Below are 20,217 nucleotides of genomic sequence, written 5' to 3' on the forward strand. Positions count from 1 at the left end.
TTGAATGCAAATGGTTGGTTAAGATTATGTATTTTCTTAATTTTGTTATTTAATTGAATGGTGTTTGATTGAGGTGCCTCTGAATGGCATAATGGTTAGGCTTTGGATGGTTGAAATTATGGTATGAAATTGATGATTTGAATGTGATTTTGAACCTAGGATTCATTTAGACATGGTATGACTTGTGGTGCAAGGATTAGGGAATGAAATTGCTTGTTTTAGGGGTCAATTATGCTGCACACGGCCTAAGACACGAGCTGTCACATGACCATATGTCTTATTTGTTTTTCAATGCAGGTTGGTGAACGTGGGCATAAAGAGCTACACAGCCTAACGACACTGCTATGTAACCCTGAGTTACACAGGTACAGTAAGTTACATGGTTTGTGTACATGGCCATGTTCTGAGCCACACGGCCGTGTGACCCCTATTTTAATTTTTTTTAATTTTCTTTAAAGCTTCTTAATTGATTTCAATTTGGTCCCTAAATGTTCCAAGCTTATAATTGTGATATTGTATGCTCGAATTAGTGTTCCTAACTATGTTTTTGCCATGACTATATATTGGATTTAAATGTTGTGAATTAAATTGATTGATTGTTTCTAAGTTCAACAATTGTTACGATTTGATTAGTACTATCCTATAATCTCATTCTGGCGATAGTTACGAGTTTAGTGTGTTACACTACTATCGGAGAAATGAAAAATCTAGCAGAAATTCTCTAAGGCACCGAAGCAAAGCGGAAGCAAACTCGAAAGGCAAAAGAAGCTACGAACAAATAAGAAACCACAGAAAATACATATTGAGTTACATCGAAGGGATTTAAATTGTATACATCTTTATCCCTTAATATTTACATTAATTACTCTAATAACTCTAGTTTTACTGGACTGTTTCACTAACTCACGATGGACTTCTCCATAGGTTTCACAAATCAGGCTAATTCATATGTAAAATAAACCTCATTTAATAAGTTAACCTCTATAGGACATTTTATGTGCAATGGTCATAAGATTTGATCTACGAAAGAACAATAATGAATGTTAATATGATTTATTTTCTTATGCACTAACAACATACATTTCCATCCATCAAAAAATTACTTCAAAATGATCACTGTCTATCACTTTCCAAAGTTTCAGTCAAGTTTCATTTCCGCATTATCTATGAAAATCAATAAAAAAGACTAATGCCTAAGCTACTTTCAACGAACAAAGGGCATAACAGTAGCCCACCAAGCTTGCAAGTGCTTTCAAAATTACACAGGGAAACACAATCTTATTACATCACAACTTCTAGGAATAAAATCGAAATCCTCTAATCGAAAAGGACAAAATACAAGTACATCAACTTTATAAACAGGGCGTGGATAAGAAAAATGGATACTAGGATGAAGGTTATATTTACAGCTCTACTCCGGCACCTAATGGATCCAAAGGAATGACACTTACGGGGAATTCAGATCTTGGTTTGGGTAGGGAGTAAGTAATACATGAGTAATTGAGCTGGATGGTCAACCGCAGCAGCCTCTCCAACCTGATTGGTCATAACTTTTTGTCTTGTGGGAATTAGCTTGATATTCCAGCAGCGGATGGATCCAAAGGAATGACACTTTCAGGGAAATCTGTTCTTGGTCCAGCTAGGGAGTAATATGCCAGTATATGAGTCGGATGCTCAATCACAGCATCCTCTCCAACTATTCGTCTTGCGGGAATTAGCTCAATATTCCAAAATGGACGAGCCATAGCTAACAGATCACGACCTGATTCCGATGCTCTATATCCTTGCACCCACAAGTACCTCAAAGAAGTTAATTGCATCACGGAAGCTGCTAGTGCATGTTCACTGAAACAACAACCCCTCATTTCTAGTTTCTGCAAGCTAGGGCATCCCTTGGAGAACTCCAAAAGCCCCGCATCAGATCCCCCGACATATCCCAGAAGCATCCATCTTACTTTTGGACTATATTGTCCAATATAACCAAGTCCCACATCGGTTAAACCACCAGGTCGAAGATACAGAGCAAATCTTCTAAGCTTTTCACAGCCCCTCAATAGATCACGGACTCCATCATCAAGAGGCAAATCTGTTATCCTTTCTTCTCGATCAAGCAAAACCAGACGAAAATCACACAGATTTTTCAAGTATGTCCCAATGTATTGTAATGAAGCATTGGTGATGTCAGATACATAAACAGCCAAGTATTCCAATTCAAGACATCCTTGAGCTAAAGCCATTAATCCTCTTTGCGAAACAACACCTTCTTCATCCTCCATTTCCTGCTCATCAGCACCTCGCTCGATTCTAAGCCTCCTTAGTCTCTTACAACTTCGAGCGAGAACTTCTAATCCTCTATCTCCTATAACATTCCTAGTCTGTTCATCCAGAAAACACTTAATAAGACATAATAAAATATTAGAATAAAAAGTAACAAAATTTCCTTTCTATATCCTTGGCATTTTACATTATCCAACAATTTCAAAGACCTTTTTTTACTGTTTAGTCCGTTCAACTACTGAAATCTCACTGCCATATACACTTAGCCACACACACACACACACACACAAATGCTAACATTCAAGAACTTAATATTACCCTATAACAAAGACCAGAAACTAAAGGTCAAAAGAGTCTTAATGGTGGACCAAAATTTGAGAAACATCTCAAAGAAGAAAAGTAACTTAAATTATTAGTATAAGGAAACTAAAAAGTCCACTTGAAACCCCAAAAAATTATAGCTAGAACCCCAGACCAAAAAGTTATAATATAAGAGATGCAATTCCAAGAAAGCAGTGCAGAAAAATAATTAAGAAAATGGTTTTGTAATTCTACCTCAAGAACTTCTAAGTTGGGGCACCTTTGGATTAACAAGCAGTGGTCTTCTGTGTCCAAAAATGCATAAAGGAGATCCAACTTTTTAAGCAATGATGCAAAAGGAAACACAATGGGCATTTCATTTTTCCCCATGTATGTTAAACCCAAACGGCATAACCTCGGAGGAAATGATACAGCAGCATACCTTTCTGGTTGCTCATTGAACAAACCACCACAAAATTCTTCTAAAACAGGAGCAGCATGAAAGAAACCGACAAGATCCAAAATTTCACAATCGCTAATTTTCACAGAGGCCAAATTACGACAATTTTGAGCAATGAATTCAAGGTCTTCACAACTCACTTTCATAAGATCTGTCATGTAAAAGTTTAAATTCATGAGAACTGAGTTATTTACTGCAAGCTCATGAAGCCATTGACCATCTTTCTCAATAATTGCGCTCTCTTCCAAGAACAAGGTTCTTAATTGCCTGAGGAGATATATAAAGGATGTCATAACAAGGATTTAAAAGGCACCAGTTAACAAAGTCTAACACCATTACTCCGAAACGGAGATCATTGATCTATAACCATAGATTGTGAAAAATAATATGTATAATGCCATTAAGCATGAAAAGTTATACTGGGCAAGCACAAGCAAAGCATTAACAATATAAAAAGCTATAGCAACTTAACCTTTAGTCCATAAAACATTCTATTTCCAATGTGAAGAAAAAACTTTGTCGGGTATATTCACAGAGAGGAAAATCAATTTACTAAATATATGGAAGTATATCACATGACCTATGTCCAAAGGCAATTGCTATCAAAACAGTTGTTTGAAAGAAAATGAAACATTAATGGATCAATCAAGTAAAAGCACAGGTATTGTTATCGGTATCCTGTCATTCATACTAGAGTGCCTTACTACAACCTCAGAAAGCTTCATGACATGGCATCGCAATGGTCCTATGCAACTACAAGCAGTACAAAACAAAACCAAACTTTCACCTATGCTCCTCCCCTGACTTGACTAGTCACTAACTCCTGAAGGCCAAGAAATCACGTAGACCCCATACAGTTTCATGCAACTTTCGCACATATGCAATCAGGATGTTTCATCATTCATACCTATTTTCCATTGGTTCTACAATCGTAAAATGTACCAACACTACACAATCATGCACTACAAACAAAACCAAATTTTCCACAGTTGCTTCTTCCCTGACTAGACCAGTCACTCCTAAAGATTCGGGATTCAAATGACCGCATACAGTGTCATGGAACTTTCCCACATATGCAATCAAAATGTTTCATCGTTCAGATTGATTTTCCATCAGTTCCACATTCAAACAAACGCAGTAACAACCACATCTATAAATGCGATGCTTACAGGCTGAGGAGAAGAAAGATTTTCCTCGACTTCAAACGCTTGAACTAAACAGTTACAAATAGAAGTAATTGGGATTGAATACATGTTTCATTAAACATAACCACTTCCAATAAACACAAATCGAAATATTCCTACAATTCAACTCAACCAAACTCAAGTAAACTAAGATAAGGTTTAACCCCCAAGTAGTTGGAAGTTACTAAATCAGTCCTCTTTACTCGATTCCACTGAGTTCAATCCATATTTGATCATTTTCAGCAGATGCTCCAACTAAAAGAACTTTCAACAATGAATTAAAGAACGAATTTCATCGGGCTTAAGCCTAAGCTTGACTAATTTCACAAAGAAACAAGAACCCATAGTTGCACAAGAATTAAGAAAGGAAGAAAAAGTTACCGGCACAAACGGCCAACGTGCAAGAGACCATCAGTAGAAAAACCAGAGCATTTATCAAGCTTCAAAACCTGCAAAACCTTCCCTCTAGACCTAGCCAAAACTTCCAGATCCGAATCTTTAACAATCATTCTTCTGAAATGGACGGCTTTCAAGCAATTGAAATTCTCCGCTATTTCATTCACCCACGGTGTAACGTACCCACCCCAATCTTCAGGTATCAAATTAAACATCGCCGCCCGAGGCTTCCCTTTCAATTTCAAGGATTCCAAGTGACGGAACCGTCGCCTCAACCGATCGGGACTCGTCGTGTAACAAAGCGCGATCGTTATGTGCTTACGAGTCAGCGCGTCGAGCTCGTACCACCGCCTGCAAACTAGAGATACGGCGTCGCGGTCTTTCGGGTCGTCGATGTACGGCATCACGCAGCCTAATACGACATCGGACATACCGGGTTGTGACGTCATCGTTTTGTGCAACTTGTTACCATTTTCCTCCATCTAAAAAAATCTTTTTTAAAGGGAAATTAAAATCAAAACGGTTTTTAAACCGAAACGGACAAAAAAGAATGGATCGATCTGAAATAAGAAAGTAAACACTTTTTTTTCGGAGCTCTGTTTTATTTGTTCATAAAAGAAAAGGCGGTAGGATCCGAAACGAAACGGAACTCAACCGGCGATAAAACGAATCGGGTCAGATGAGGATCGGGTCGAGAAGGCATAGGGAAGAAGAGATTGTTGATTGAGCACACAGAAAAGCGAAGAGAAAAGAGCTGAGAAAAAGTTTCAGTAGATAAAGGAGGGTCGAAATGGACGGCCGAGATTCATTAGAAAAGAAGATCCAAGTGAAAAATATAATTATAGGATCAGACCAGACAATTCAGCTGCTCTAAATTAAAAATACAAAAGAAAATAGTATTGCAACCAATTAGTGGAGACTGAAAAATAAATTTAATAATTTTTGATTGGTTGCGTCAGTATTGGAAGTATTAAATTATTAATTATATTCTGCACCCAGCAGTTGTCATTGTGGCCTTTCTTAATTCTTTCAATTATATTTTTTTTCGTAAAAAATGTTGATTAAAAGCAGCTGCTATTTCGTGCTTTTCTTTTCTTTTTTTTTTTTGGTAAAAATGAAAGAAGGTGGGAGAAACCCAAGGAATTAACCAGTACAGTTAATGTCTATCCCTAAGCTCTCTTGTAGTAGAACCAAAACCATTTCCTGACTGAGAGTAAAAACCAATGGGGTTCTTCTTGGTTGATCTAGACAAGATATCAGTTGCCCTATTTGCTTACAACTTAATCTCCCAACTTTGGACCAACAGCTCGCAAATATCCTATACAAGCTACCAGGTACCTTGTTTTGCTCTTTTCATATGCATTTCATGTTAGTCTTGAAGTAACGCCTTTCCTTTCAATCTAGTTACATCTTATACAAGCTCGTGCTGCTAGTTTCCCACTTCTCTTCCAATGTGGCATAGGATAGGAGTAATACTTCATTTCATATCTCCTTAGAAAAGGACACCCAAAGAAAATGTGGCTTTTGGTTTCTTGTTCCACATGACAAATTTCATTAATGTGTGCCTTTGGTATGTAGTCTGTCACGAATGACCATCCAAATTATGAAATGAATGCTTTCAAATATGAACTGAGAACCACAAAACCAATTTTGTCCCATTCCACATGTTCTTAACATACTCATATTTTCTCCTCAAAATTTAGCCACTATATATTTGTCACTAGGGAACCTCCAAACAACACAATTCTAAAACACAATTTTTTTTTGCAACATCATGCATTTGTAACAAGTTCCTCCAAATCCAACTATAATTCCAAGTAATTAACACCATGTTTGGTTGACATGAATAACCAAACGATTCCTGGCTGATTTGGTGATAAACAGTTATTCATTAGTTTGATTCATTGAATCCTTCATTCTACGAAATCTCATTCATTACCCATTCCACCTTCTCCCGTAATGGCCATTCCCCACCAAACCCAAAGAATAGGACAAACGATTCCTGGCTGATTCGGTGATAAACAATTATTCATTAGTTTGATTCACTAGGGGTGAGCATTTGATCGAATCGAATCGAATCGAATCGAAAATTTTCAAGTTAATCGAGTTTTCAAATCTCATTTTATCATCCTAACTTTATTTGAAGTTTTCTCGAATCGAGTCGAGTGAGATGGAATTCGAATCGAATCGAATCGAATCGAATATATTTGTTCGAATTAAAATTTAAAAAATAATTTAGGTCCTTGTAACCACTGTCACCCATCGTAATAAAATTTGTCCACCTTAATCAAATTTTTTATTAACTTTCATCACCTCATAATTTATTTATTAATTTTTTATATACTAGTTAGCTTATTTGTTTGCTTAGTTGTTTCAATTATCATCAGATTCTTGTCACTATGTATTTTGGAATTAAAAAATATATTAAATATAAAAAAATGATTTTTTAATAAAAGTTATTTTAAAAATAAAATGTGAAATTGTTACCAATATAAAATTTTAACACGAATATTTTATGGCATAATTAAGAATTCAATTTTAATATAAATATTCAATATGACTAAACAATTCAATAATATAAATAATATAAAATATGAAATTTAATTTAATAATATAAATAGTATATATAAATAAAATTAGTACTATTTATGTTTAGTGATTTTTTTGGATAATTTTGATTTTTTATTTGAGAGTAAAGGGTGAGAAGTAAAAGTTTAGGGGGAAAATAAAAAGTTTTGGGGAATAAAAGTTTGAGGGAAAGTAAATAGGGGGAGTAAAATTTTGGAGGGAAAATATTAAAAAAAATTGGAAGGGGGAGGGTTTGGGGTAGATGGGAGGTGGGATGGGAAGAGAATAAAAGTTTTAGGGGAAAAGTGGGAGGGAGTAAAAATTTTGGGGGAGAATAAAAGGTTTTGAGGGTTTTTGAGAGTAAAATTTTGAGAAAAAGTAAATGGAAGAGTAAAATTTTGGTGGGAAACGGATTTTGGGTAGATTGGGGGGTTGGGAGGGGAGGAGAGTAAAAGTTTTTGGGGGAAAGTGGGAAAGAGTAAAAGTTTTGAGGGAAAAGTAAAAAAGTTTGGGAGTTTAGGGTAAAAATGTAAAATATTATAGTTTGATACTCGAATTATTCGAATTATTCGAGTTATTCGAATTCGAAAACTCAACTCGATTTGAACTCGAAATTCGAAAAAAATTCGAATTGATTCGAATAACTCGATTAACTCGAATAACTCGATTCGTTTAACTCGAAATTCGAATTTTTTTCAATTTTTTCGAGTCGAATCGAGTTTTGCTCACCCCTATGATTCACTGAATCCTTCATTCGACGAAATCTCATTCATCACCCATTCCACCTTCTCCCGTAATGCCCATCCCCCACCAAACCCAAAGAATAGGACTACACAACCACCACCGAATAAAGAAAAAACATAACCTCCCATTCTTACCCTTTACCACTCTCCTTCATCAAACACCTCAAGCCACCACACCCCCAGCCCTATCTCCTCATTCCCGTTCGGTTATTCTCATCCTACGACGATCTTCGAAATTGTCAAAAGCTTCCCCAAAGCTGAGAATTTCATCTCTTTGCTTCTTTGCTTGTATTCACTAGTAGGGAGCTGTGAAAAAAAAATGAGTTTTCGAAAAAAAAATTTGGTCAATTGGTTGATCCGATTGTTTTAGGGCAATTTAGGTTAGAAATGTAAGCTTTTTGTTTTCAAATTGCATTTGGTTTTTATGGGCATTTCTGTTTATTGCAAGAGATTTTAGGTTGCTTGTCTCAATAGCAAGGGATTTCAATTTTAGGTTGGTATTTGTTGTTTGTGGTAAATGGGTAGTTGGGATTTTAGATTTTAAGCTCTGAATCAGTTACAAATTCTTTTAGCAAAAAAAAAAGTGAGACATGGGAGATGAGGAAATCGTTCAAGGATTCTCTCAAGAATCTTGAAGCTGATATTCATTTCGCCTATACCTTATAATTTCTTATTTCTTTTTCTTTTCCTAGGCTTTCTGTAGATGAGCATGATTCATCATGATTTTTTTCTGTAGATAGCAAGGGATTTCAATTTCAGGTTGGGATTTTTTGGGATTGTATCTACAAAGACTACAATTTTTTTCTATTCGATATTTGCTCTATCAGTGCATCAGTGATTTCCTTTTGGATTCTTCTTTTGATTTGAGCCTTCCTAGTTTAATTTTTTTTATTTTGGCTTTTTTGTTTGTTTTAGGTTTGAAGTTAAATTTTATTTTGTAGCGAAGTTCATTACTCTGCTGCTTGAATTTGCTTCTTTTCATATTTGTTAGAATGTAAAATGTTCGATCATTTGCCTCAATGAAAATTGAACCTTGTTTGCATATTTGGGTTTTCATCTTCGATGTCGTTGTTTCTTCCTTTGATGTTGTTGGTCTAGTAAAACCTTCCATGATATGGAATAATATTATTGAAAAAGTGTTTACTCTGCTTACAGAGCTTATTGAGATGCTTACATGGAATTCTTGCTTCTCTTTACTTCATCATTTGAACTGCATGGTGAAGATAAACTATAAGAGACAAAGTTAGAAGTTGGGTTTCATTTAATATTATATTAACTTGAGAATTTAGGCCGAAGCCCTTGTGTTTTATGATATGACAATTACTTTATTTGCTATATACATTTGCAACATATCCTCAAGAATTCAGATACATCTCCTCTGCATCAACTCAATTGAAACACTGTTTCTTATCTTTTTCTTTGTTATGAAAACACCCATTTCGTGAGTGAATGAGGGGTAGAAGAATCAAATAATGGGAACTTATTTAGGTTCAAGTATGTAAATATACATATTTCGAGTTGACCTTGAGATGTTTAAATGAAGGTTTAGGCCATTCATTTTGTTATGTTCAACCTTTCTATAGTCGATTCTCCTACCATTACACCATCGAATTATTAGCATCTAGGGTAAAATTGTGTTAGTTCAATCTTCATATTTAAGTTGCACAGATGTATGATGTCTAAGAAGCACCATGTCTTTTGAGCCCTAATTGCTTTAAGATTATCAATGTCTGAATTCCTAAGCACCATTTACTTATATTTTGTTGTACCAGATATTATTTTTTTCACGTGGGTCAGCTTTGTTTGCGAACGAATGCTACTCTTCACTTCTTTTGGTTTCATGTAATTTTAGGCTTCGTCATAGAGGACAATGAACCAAATATCATAAGTATTCATCCATCGGATGCCTGAGCTACTTGGACGGTAAAAGTAGCCAATCAAATGTTCTATGAATGGCAAGCATCTAGAAATTAGTTAAGTTTATTAAAACATAGTAGAAGGTTAATTTGTTTATGTTATTTCATGTATCTAGTTTATGAAACTTTGGTGTTGTTTGTATTGTCTTTATGTATTGTACTGGACTTGTTGAATTACAACTTTAATTAAATTAATGTATGAACATTATGTTTGGATGTAAAATATATTTCTCAAGCTATATTTATTACTTCTAATCCTTTTCTTTTTAGTTTAGAAAGTAATTAAATTATTTGTTTCGCTAATGATATTCTAGCACATTAAGTATGCATTGCAGTTTGAAAATAATAAAGTAGGCTATATATTATTTTTCTAATATTATATATTATTTTTATTAGTTCATATTTTAATAATAATTATATTAAATTATTTATTATTTTTATTAAATTATATTTAATTAAAATTCTATTAAAATTTAATAACAATAACAATAACAATAATATTTACTTAAAAAAATCAATTATGGGTACTTCGGTCATTTCAATTTTTTCCTTATGCTATTACAACATCTATTTCATTCAACCAAAAGCAAGAATACTATTATAATTTTATTCTATTCCATTCCATTCAACCAAATGCAAGAATACTATTATAGTTCTATTCTATCACATTCCATTCAACCAAACAATTGAATTATTGATTACAACTCTATTCCATTACAGTCTTATTTCATTTTAGTGAACCAAATATGGTGTAAAACTTTCCAAAAGAATTCCCCTTTAAGAATATAACTTTATGACCATGCGATCTATAAAGAACCAACTTTTACATTTAATGCCCATATGTGTTGTAGGATACATGCTTTGTTCTATGATTACAAATCCTTAAATCCAAGTCCTCCTTTATATTTGGGGTAGCAAATTGATAGGTAATAGACTCCCTTTCTAATTTTGTGCACCCCTTTAAATATCCAAATTGATTTGTGTAGTACACCCTAAACCCTTTTAAAAAAGTCAAGGAGAGAGAAACTGAAAGTGCTTCCGTTCAACCAAACATAGCGTTATTTGTTCTTTAAGGAAAATTCTTGTAAGAGTGCATTGAGAGTGTAAAATAAGTTTGTTACTTGGTTTTATAGCTTAAGTTCTCAGGTGCTTTAATGGTGGATATCAAATTTTGAGAGGAAATCCACAAATCAATAGATGTTCCAACTCAAAATGGATCTATTAAAAGGTTTTTGGTTTTATTTGTCAAGATTAAATAAGAGAAGAAATCTGAATTTCATCATCTTCTTGAATTAATTTTCTGGATTTTTTGTGAAATTGATGCTTAGTTTATGTGTAATTGGTTTATTATTGATGTTTGGAAGTGATTAGGAGGGTTGGAGAGGTTGATTTTGTGAGGAATCGAGTTTTCGACTTGATGTTACAAATCCGATAAGGTATCTTTATGAGTGAAATTCGATTAGCATAGTTAATTAAAAATTGTGTTTAATATAGCTTTGGAAAGGTGGTAATGTCTGCATTACCTTTATTGAAGCTCCGAATCTTGAAGAGGACCGAGATAACCAAAATTGAAGTTCAAAATTGCCTAGTTGGTCACTTGTTGTGATATAATAAAATGTGCAATAAATTGAATTTGTATGGAAAAAGAATGGCAAGTGAGAGTTTGGGTGGTATTGTGCTCTTTAATTGAATTAATTTTAAGGATGATTTAAAGCATGTGTACTGAAATTTTTGATTAAGATATGTTGGTGTTATATTTGATAATTGAATACGGGAAATTGGTGAATGAATTGCTTGATTTAATTGGATCCTAAATGGCTATGTTACAAGCTACACATAATCATTTTGTCACATTAAATTGAGCACAATAATGACTGGTTTATTTGCTATGTTTGATTGAATATATTGGCAACATGCATGGTGGATCCATTGGATATAGTTGGCATGCCATAGGATTTGTGATTTGTGAGCAATGAGGCTCTAGGTGGACTGATTTGTTTGGAGTAGATAAGGGAGTGATGAGCATGAGTCTCCACTTAATGGGTTATTTGAGGGGCTATAAGGGAGCACGTGCTTCGACCCGTTCAATTCGGTGGACTGTATTTGTTATTTGTAGGATTTCAAATATCTGATTATCCGATGTATGATCACCTGATTAAACCATGATAAATGTATGCCAATATATTTATGTGTGATTGTTGTTATGTCAATTGATAAATGAAAGCCAAGAATAATTGATTTTTTTTATGGAAAATGCTTTTGGAAATTAAATTGACATGTTAATTATTTTGGCTGACAATTGGTGAATTATTGATTGTGAATTAAACATGAATTGGATGTTGATTTACTTGTCGTTTTTATTAACATTCACTGGGTTTTTTAAAGCTTACACCCTCACATTCATGTAGATATTCATCGGGATTGAGGAGTTGATGAGCGGAGCAATAGAGTTCCAAGAGATTTAGGCTTGGAAGAGACTCTATTACGCATTTTAGAGACTGTAGTCGGGCATTGTGGTACTCCTGGGAATTAGTTTGATTTTGGTTGTAATTAGACTTTGGACATTGGACATTTTATTTGGATGGTTTTATAATAATTTTGTGCTATGTTTGAGTTTAATTATTGAATGGTTTACGGTGTATTGTTGCTTGATAACATGGTGATTGATAACACTATGTGTGAAGCATGAAATTTATACTAACGATTGTTTAAATGAAGCTTCCATGGAGTGGTTTACTAACGACTAAGGTACGCCACTTATTTGATTTATTCGGTGTTTGAAGTGTTTGAAATTGGTTGCCTAATTCCATTTAATTGAGGCTTAATTGATGTCCATAAATTTAATTGAAGGTGTATGTATATATATGCTAATTAATCGTAGTTAAATCAAGTTTAATTGGTCATTAAAATATGCAAAATTGGGTTTTAAAATGAGTTTTTCACAAAAATAGGTGTAGTGGTTTTCACACGGGCGTGCGCTTGTCCACACAAGCATGTGAGAGGTCGCACACAGGCGTGTGGGTAAGTGACACAGGCGTGTAGAAACTAGAGCTATCACACACGAGCGTGTGCGATCTGCCTAAAAGTTTTTCATGACACGAACATGGGCATTTAATGACACATGGTCTGCGGGACATGGTCATGTGGGTTTTTGGGGGTTTGAATTTTTATCTTTTTAATTTGGTGTTCTAATTTGTTTAAGTTACATTTTAGTCCTAAAAATTGATTAGTCTTATTAGAGCCCTAGATGATAAGGAAAATTGGTAAAATTTTAGGATTAGTCTCGTAATGGGTAAAATTTGATAGAAACTCACTTACTTTGTAATTTAGAATAGGCCCTGATAGTTTGTATTTGTTACAATTTAGTCCCTAATAGTAAAACTTGAATTAGACATAGTAAACAAACTCAATTTAAACTGAAATTTTTAGGCTTGCATAATTTTGACTAAAATAAGGTTGGTAAACATTTAGATTTTAAATTGGGTTAGTTTTACCATAGGTGGTAAAATGATGAAAATACCTTTAGGTTAAATTACTTAAGAAAAGTTTAAAATTGGCTCATAATTTGCTTATGCTTTAATAAATAACTAATAATCAGATAAGATTGAGGTGTTATAAGGTCGGGGTGTGTCTTGGGTGGTCATTAGCCAGAGAGTCACTTAGGTGGCTAATGTAACGCTTCGAAATAGGGCTGGTTCGTCCCAATCAAGTTTGGGGTGTCACAATTATAAATCATTTGAGCCCTAATTACATATATTCAATCAGTTCCTCCTCTAGCTCGTTGAAACCAGAAATGAATTGCGTGGTTGAATCAAAATGAAAGCAATGAATAGAAACAGATAAATGAAAAAAATTCAAAAATGATTATGGCTTTCTCCAAAATGGAGAAATGGAATCATTTGGAAATGAATATGGGTTTCTCAAAACACAAAAAGGAAATGGAAATGGAAATGAAAATAAGAAATGATCTATTTGCAAAATATATATGGATTACTCAGAAATGACCGGAAGAATGAATTTATGTTTTTGAGCACTTTTAAAGCCTAAAAATGAAAATAGACCATTCGGTCATACTAAACAACTTGAGTTGTGAAATATTGAATATATTTTCTTGAAAATTTTATCAGGGGTAAAATCTTCATAATTTTACTGGGGTTTAAAATGAGATGAGAAAATTATTTAATTGGAAAATTAATGTTTATTTTGGAAAACAGAAAAACATGTTTTGGGTTAGATTAAATTATAAAGTGCTGGGTTAAAAATCTAGAAAGCACATATAATTGGATCGAATACAATGAGAGACCCAAATCCCTATCATAATACATATGAGGGGATGTGCATCTTATGAGCCCATTTCCCTCTCTTAGTTGGACTAGGAAGTTGTTTTTCTATTTAAAATAAACCTCTATATTCAACAAGGGTTCTACCTTCTCTCTTTATTAATAGATGGCACCAGTAGAGTTATTTACATAACTTGGAGAGATTTTTACTCTGCCAAAAAATAGAGAGAATTTATTCTCAATCATTAAATTTTTTTTCTAAAATAACAATTCTACTGGGTTCTATTAAAGAAGAGAGATTTTTTTTCACCCAAAATGAAAGAAAGAAAACCTTTTCTAGTTCACTTGTTTGATCCAATTGGTTTGATCCCACACTCGAAGCAGTTCGTGGTACGGGCATAGCGAAGATCGTTTGGTGGAAAGCTGGGAACAACAAATGACCACAAGCCAAAAACACAAGTATGAATTCGGTTAGGGTTTATTACTATAAATATCACAAACTAGGTCGATTTTCAAAATTTTAATTTTTCACTGTGCAAGAAAATAGTTTTCAAACCAGATTTTTTTCCAACAATTGGTATCAAAAGCTAGGTTGTGCTAATTTATGGTGCAAACTGATACCGAATCTCTCTCTTCATCTTGTTTGATTGATATTTGATAAGATGTGATATTCTTGTAATTTTTTGCATGTTTAGGGGAATATATGAGAATGAATATGATATTATATATTTGTTATATAATTGTTATTTTTTGCCAAGGTTGTAGTTCTTAGGAAATATACTGTGGACTATCATTTCCACGTAGGATTTTTTTAATACAGAAATCTTGTGAGATGGAAACAAACATAGGGCTTAAATGTAAATTTTTTCTAAAGGAGTCCATGACAATAAAAATATAGAGTGATGATGTATGAAGACATGACCACCTCTAGATGTACTAACGTCCAGAGTGTGAATACTGCAATAAGATATAGAAATATGAGGCGATATCCGCTAGTATGCGGGTCGAGTTGTAATATAGTTTTTACAGTAGAGTAGGTGAGTACACAGAGGATCGTACCCAAGGGAGGAGACTGCTAGGTCAATTCTAATCTAAACATTAAAAGGATCTAATTAGTACTTTAAATCAGTTAGAGTACGAAAACGTAAAAAGGGTGGTTTAATGGTTTTTATAATAATAAAATAAAAGAAGATAACATAAAAGAAATAAAAGTTCAAGAGATAAAAAAGTAGAATAAATCAAATCTATGATTAGCTCACTTCAGTAATCCCCATCAACTTTTGTTTTGAGTTTCTTTTCAATCAACTAGTCGTTGCCCTAGTAGGATCTTCCCATCTTCCACTAACATAATGACTCAACAAGAACTACTTATCTTCTAACCTCACAGTCTAGACTGACTTGGGGTGAAGGTGTTCATAGATGAGCAAAACCAATTTTGGGTTAATTTCCACCTTGATGAAATATAGAATCAATATAAAGAGAAAACATGCTAACTAAATCGATAGTATAGAGTATATGAAAGAGCCTAATTGTATTGAGATTTAATCGCGAATCTACAAAGTTTGAATGCTTTCCACAATTTAGATATCTTGAGAACAACGAAGAAAAATTAAAATAAATTCTAAAACCTAGAAATAAGAGAAAAACTAAACCAAATTTGCTAAAGAAAATCTAGGCTAAATGTGCCAAAATAGCCTATTTATAGATTTTTGGCGGTCGTCGTCCTTAGCCCTAGGTTAGCAGATGTCCTCGAGCTTTAAGTTTGATTATACGGACCAAAATGCCCCTTCAATCATGTTTTAGCCAACAAGAGTCGATGTCGCGACACAGCAGGACCTGTGTCACAACATAGCAATCAGTATATTCCTCTTCAGCTATCTTTAGGGGTGTTTCGAGACGGCCTCAGCCTGTGTCACTACATCGAAGTCAGTCTTGAGCTTTCTCTATTCTGCTCCTTATGTTGCGACATCGAGTCATCCGTGTTGCAACATAGCGACCAGTATCTATTTAATACACTTTCTAATGGTTTCCTGCACACTCACAAGTGCATTAGATCACTGTTAGGCCTCATTCGGCCTCTAAGGTCAATAAAACACTCAATTTGCACATTTTATTTAATGCAAATAAAACTAAGAAAACTTAACTAAAATATAACAAAAATGCTTGTGTTCAAGCTCCTTAAATGCGAAAAATACTTTAATTTGTTACACCGAATTACAATAGATCATGACACAAAGAATGCCTTGTGGTGAAAAAGCATGTAATTTTTTGGTTTTTCATTTATTTTCTAGAAATAAAACTATGGAAACCTTGGTTGATAATTTTATTTTAATTACGAATTTCATTATATATCTGTTTAGTAATTGTTAAAGATATAATTGTGATTTATATGTATGAGATGATCCACAATTGATCGATTAAAGATAAGAAGCGTGGTAATGAGAAAATACATGTGTTGTATTATTTCATTCACTTCTTTAGGTTATATGATTGTTGTGAGAAGTGTGGTAATGAGAAGGTGCATGTCAAGGATTGGCTCTGACAAGGAAACACTTGGTTTTTAAGTAGTCAAATATGACTCACCTCCTTTTTCTGAGACCCTACCTTTTGCACGGTTCACATTCACTTCTTCAGTTTTTTCCATTAAAAGAAAAACTATAGAGAATTAAAATTGATGATTTTATGAATAAATGAATGTAAATATTATAAAGTTGCTATAGCATATCATACATATATGAGATAAGCATGCCATATAGTTTAGGAAAGAATGTCACATGTACTTGTCATGCATTATGTCATGCCTCGAGTTTTATAAATTTGTTATGTGCATTTTAAACATAAGTGAGTTACTAGCCTAATGGTTAAGACTTAGTGAGTTCATCCTTGAAATCTAAGTTCAAGTTTGTACACCCACATATTTTTTTTAAAATTTTAGCAAACCTTGTGGTCAACCCTAGATTGTCACCCATGACGGTGGAGATGATATTAGTGGTGACCTATGATGGGTGCCTATAAACTCTAAATTATATAGGTTTTTTTAATATTTTATGACACATTTTTCTTAAAAATAATATTAATTATGAGTATTTAATAATTAATTGAGTGAATTTTGTTAATATTAAGATAATGAGCATGATTTAATAAAGAATGCAATTTTGTGCTATTTTGCATTAAATTTGTGCATAATTTAATTATTTTATGCTACATACTAATCTTGATTTATTTGTTGTAATTGGACCAAAGACTTATGCATAGCTTATTTATTAAAGCTACATGGACATGAGCCAATTTCACTCTACATGGACGACAAAGGCAAGGAAAATTGGGTTATGAAGAAATTAATTTGATCCAATTGGAGTTGGTGTAATTGATGAACAGGTTTGGCAAGCATTTGGGTCATCAACTCATCCAAATAAGGGAGAATGAAGCCCAATTCGGTAAGGGCATTTGGGCAGCCCAAGATTAACTTTTGGGAGATTTATTAGAGGTCCCTACAATTGCAAATAAATCAGAAATTAGCACACAAACTTTACCCTTGAAACCATCCACCACCTTGATTGATTCAAGCATGATTTCATTCATGAATCAAGCAACTAAATAACCCCCTATCTCCACAAATTATGGTCGGCCATGGGAAAGAGAAACCTAAAGGATTTTAAGCTATTTTTAGCAAACCTACTAGACATCCATCCACTATAAATACTACCTTCATTTCACTTATCCATCATCCCTCACTTAACATTCATTCTTCAGTTTTCATTCTCATCACATTTCCTTCCTTTCACGCATAGCCATCCCCATTTTCCTTTTCCCTTAGCTAGCAATTCCTTGAGAAAAAAACACTTTTGGCGAGCCACCTTGAGGAGCAGTTTGTGGAGGAGCAATTGTGAGAATTGGAGGAAGCCTCCACGATTAGTGATCACACTATCAAATAGAGTTTTTATTCTTTTTTTCTTTTCCTTAATTATTCATTATGTTTACAAATTGCTCTGTTGTTTTTTCATTAATGATGATAGTTTAATTTTGTTTAGCTAGAATGATTACATTTATTTAATCAAGTTCATTTGAGCTATGCTCATATTGTTTTGTGCCTCAAACATTCATGTTTCAATTAAACTCAAGTATGTATTCCATTCATAAATTATTGAATGCATTAGATTTAGTTGAGCAATCCTAACCAAACGACGACTAATGGATGCAATAATTGAAAAGTGCATGCTTAATTTAGATCCTAACTCGACTAGATTGAAGGTTCATAATAACTCAAAAAAGCTCTATTATCTTGCATAGTTTTTAGGTTTATGTGATTAAATTGTTTCAAACCTAACCCATCTCTGTTACTTCACATGAATTCTAAGAAACCCTTAGTTGAATATGATTAGTAAAATGCATGGTATTCTAAGTAAAAGATTCCGAAATGACTTAATTTTGGTTTCAAACTCATGAAAGATTGATTTGCCTTGGATTATTTTTCCAAAACATTATGAGCATGATAAAAAATGAACCAAGTTAAATAATGTAATTATTCTAGCCTATGCATGTTATCATTGTTAAAATCTTGTGAATTCTTTTGCTAAATCCATCTCATCCATTTTAACCTTTCATTTCATTTGCATTTAGGTTAACTTGCATTAGGGATCACTTTGCATCTAGTCATTTATTTTTTTCCAACACTCAAAATAATGTGTTTTTATGACCAACTTGTGAACTTTAATTTTACAATTAATTGATTAACATACACAGTCCCTGTGGAGACGATAACTCTTCTACTTACTTATTACTTGATAACGAATATGTACACTTGCACAAACCAAGCGTTACAATGTCGAGCCACAAAATCTAAATTCTTACAAAAGAAATAACACTAAATAGCTATATAGAGCAGTAGGGTCGAATCCACAAGGACTCATTATCTAATTTCTCCTTTTCTCGCGACCAGAATTATTGTCGCGGTAATAGTTGTACCCATAACCTGTGCGTTGCAAAGCTTACAAATAAATAAAAGGGGGGTTTAGTTGATGAATATAATAATATATAAAATAAAGTAAAAAAAATTATGATCGCAAAAAAATTAAGTGAAATAAAATAAACTAGTGAATTAAAATATATTAAAGCTTAGCCTCAGCCTGGGTACACTCTGAACTTGAATCGATTCTTGAAAAATGGATTTTCCCTTGTAAGAGATAAGTTGGTTATAGCGATTAAGGACGCCTCAACCGCCAACTTTTCATTCTGTAGTCGGTTCTTGTACGATCTACAAACCAACCCTTGCTGAATTTCTAATCATGTAACTCATGCCCGTAATTTAAGATTTCGACAGTTTTACGATATAAAAAGCCCAACTTGAATCAACGGCCTCAACTGCGTGGGTCGTTTAAATCTGATCACTATCTCCCTTGACGGAATCCAACTAGATTTTTCCCACCTAGACACGTCAATTCGTTCACAGGAATTTGAATACAACATGATCGACTCAACTTCCCAACTGTACGCCAAACAACTCCAATCCAACGTGCACTTTTTGAATTGAAATTGAATTAACTTTAATGGATGATTGTAACTATCCCATATACCGGAGAGATAACGACTATCGTGTTGAAAGTTTTTCTAGTGTGGGTTCATATCTCAGGATTATTTTGTTGGAGCGATAACTGGCTAAAGTTAAAAGGGAATTTGTGAAACCTGAGATTAATCATGCTAGTTGATGTATGTAAATGGATTGAATGAGAATGGTAGAAGGTGGAAAGGGAAAGGGACTTAGGAAGCAGTTAAACAGAATTTGTAAAGAAACAAGTAAACTAAATGAAAATGGAAAAATGCTCTCAAGGGAAAGAAAATTGCTACAGACATGTGAAAGAAAAAAAGAAAGAAAGAAATTGCTTTGTATTCCCAATGAGAAATTGCTTTGTATTCCCAATGTCTTTTCATGCCACAAACACTAAGTATTTATACACATTCCTCATGCTAAATCTAGCAAGATTTTTCCTTAAAACTATCAACTAAAAATCATATTTAAACTATTTATTGAATTTTGACAACTTCCAAAATCTGATTTTAACCAGCCTACAACTAATTCTTTAATTCTTTAATTTG

The 20,217-nt window shown here is 33.6% G+C and overlaps 1 protein-coding gene across 1 annotated transcript; it reads right to left on the minus strand.

Annotated features, from left to right (window-relative positions):
• Positions 1-1,136: 1,136 nt before the first annotated feature.
• Positions 1,137-5,465, minus strand: LOC107955160 (coronatine-insensitive protein 1). The gene is made up of 3 exons (XM_016890889.2): positions 4,603-5,465; positions 2,833-3,304; positions 1,137-2,375 (listed from the first exon to the last, which is right to left on the minus strand). Exons 1-3 carry the CDS (start codon positions 5,097-5,099, stop codon positions 1,569-1,571), a joined length of 1,776 nt encoding a protein of 591 aa, XP_016746378.2. The 5' UTR covers positions 5,100-5,465; the 3' UTR covers positions 1,137-1,568.
• Positions 5,466-20,217: the final 14,752 nt, after the last annotated feature.

This window comes from Gossypium hirsutum, chromosome D04 (genome assembly GCF_007990345.1).
Source record: "Gossypium hirsutum isolate 1008001.06 chromosome D04, Gossypium_hirsutum_v2.1, whole genome shotgun sequence".
Taxonomy (NCBI): Eukaryota; Viridiplantae; Streptophyta; class Magnoliopsida; order Malvales; family Malvaceae; genus Gossypium; species Gossypium hirsutum.

Excerpts from the sequence above, each read along its gene's own strand:
- LOC107955160 (XM_016890889.2), bottom strand. The coding sequence starts at position 5,099 with ATGGAGGAAAATGGTAACAAGTTGCACAAAACGATGACGTCACAACCC. Across the intron at positions 3,305-4,602 it reads CACGTTGGCCGTTTGTGCCG|GCAATTAAGAACCTTGTTCT; the intron begins GTAACTTTTTCT and ends ATATCTCCTCAG. Across the intron at positions 2,376-2,832 it reads CCAACTTAGAAGTTCTTGAG|ACTAGGAATGTTATAGGAGA; the intron begins GTAGAATTACAA and ends CTGGATGAACAG.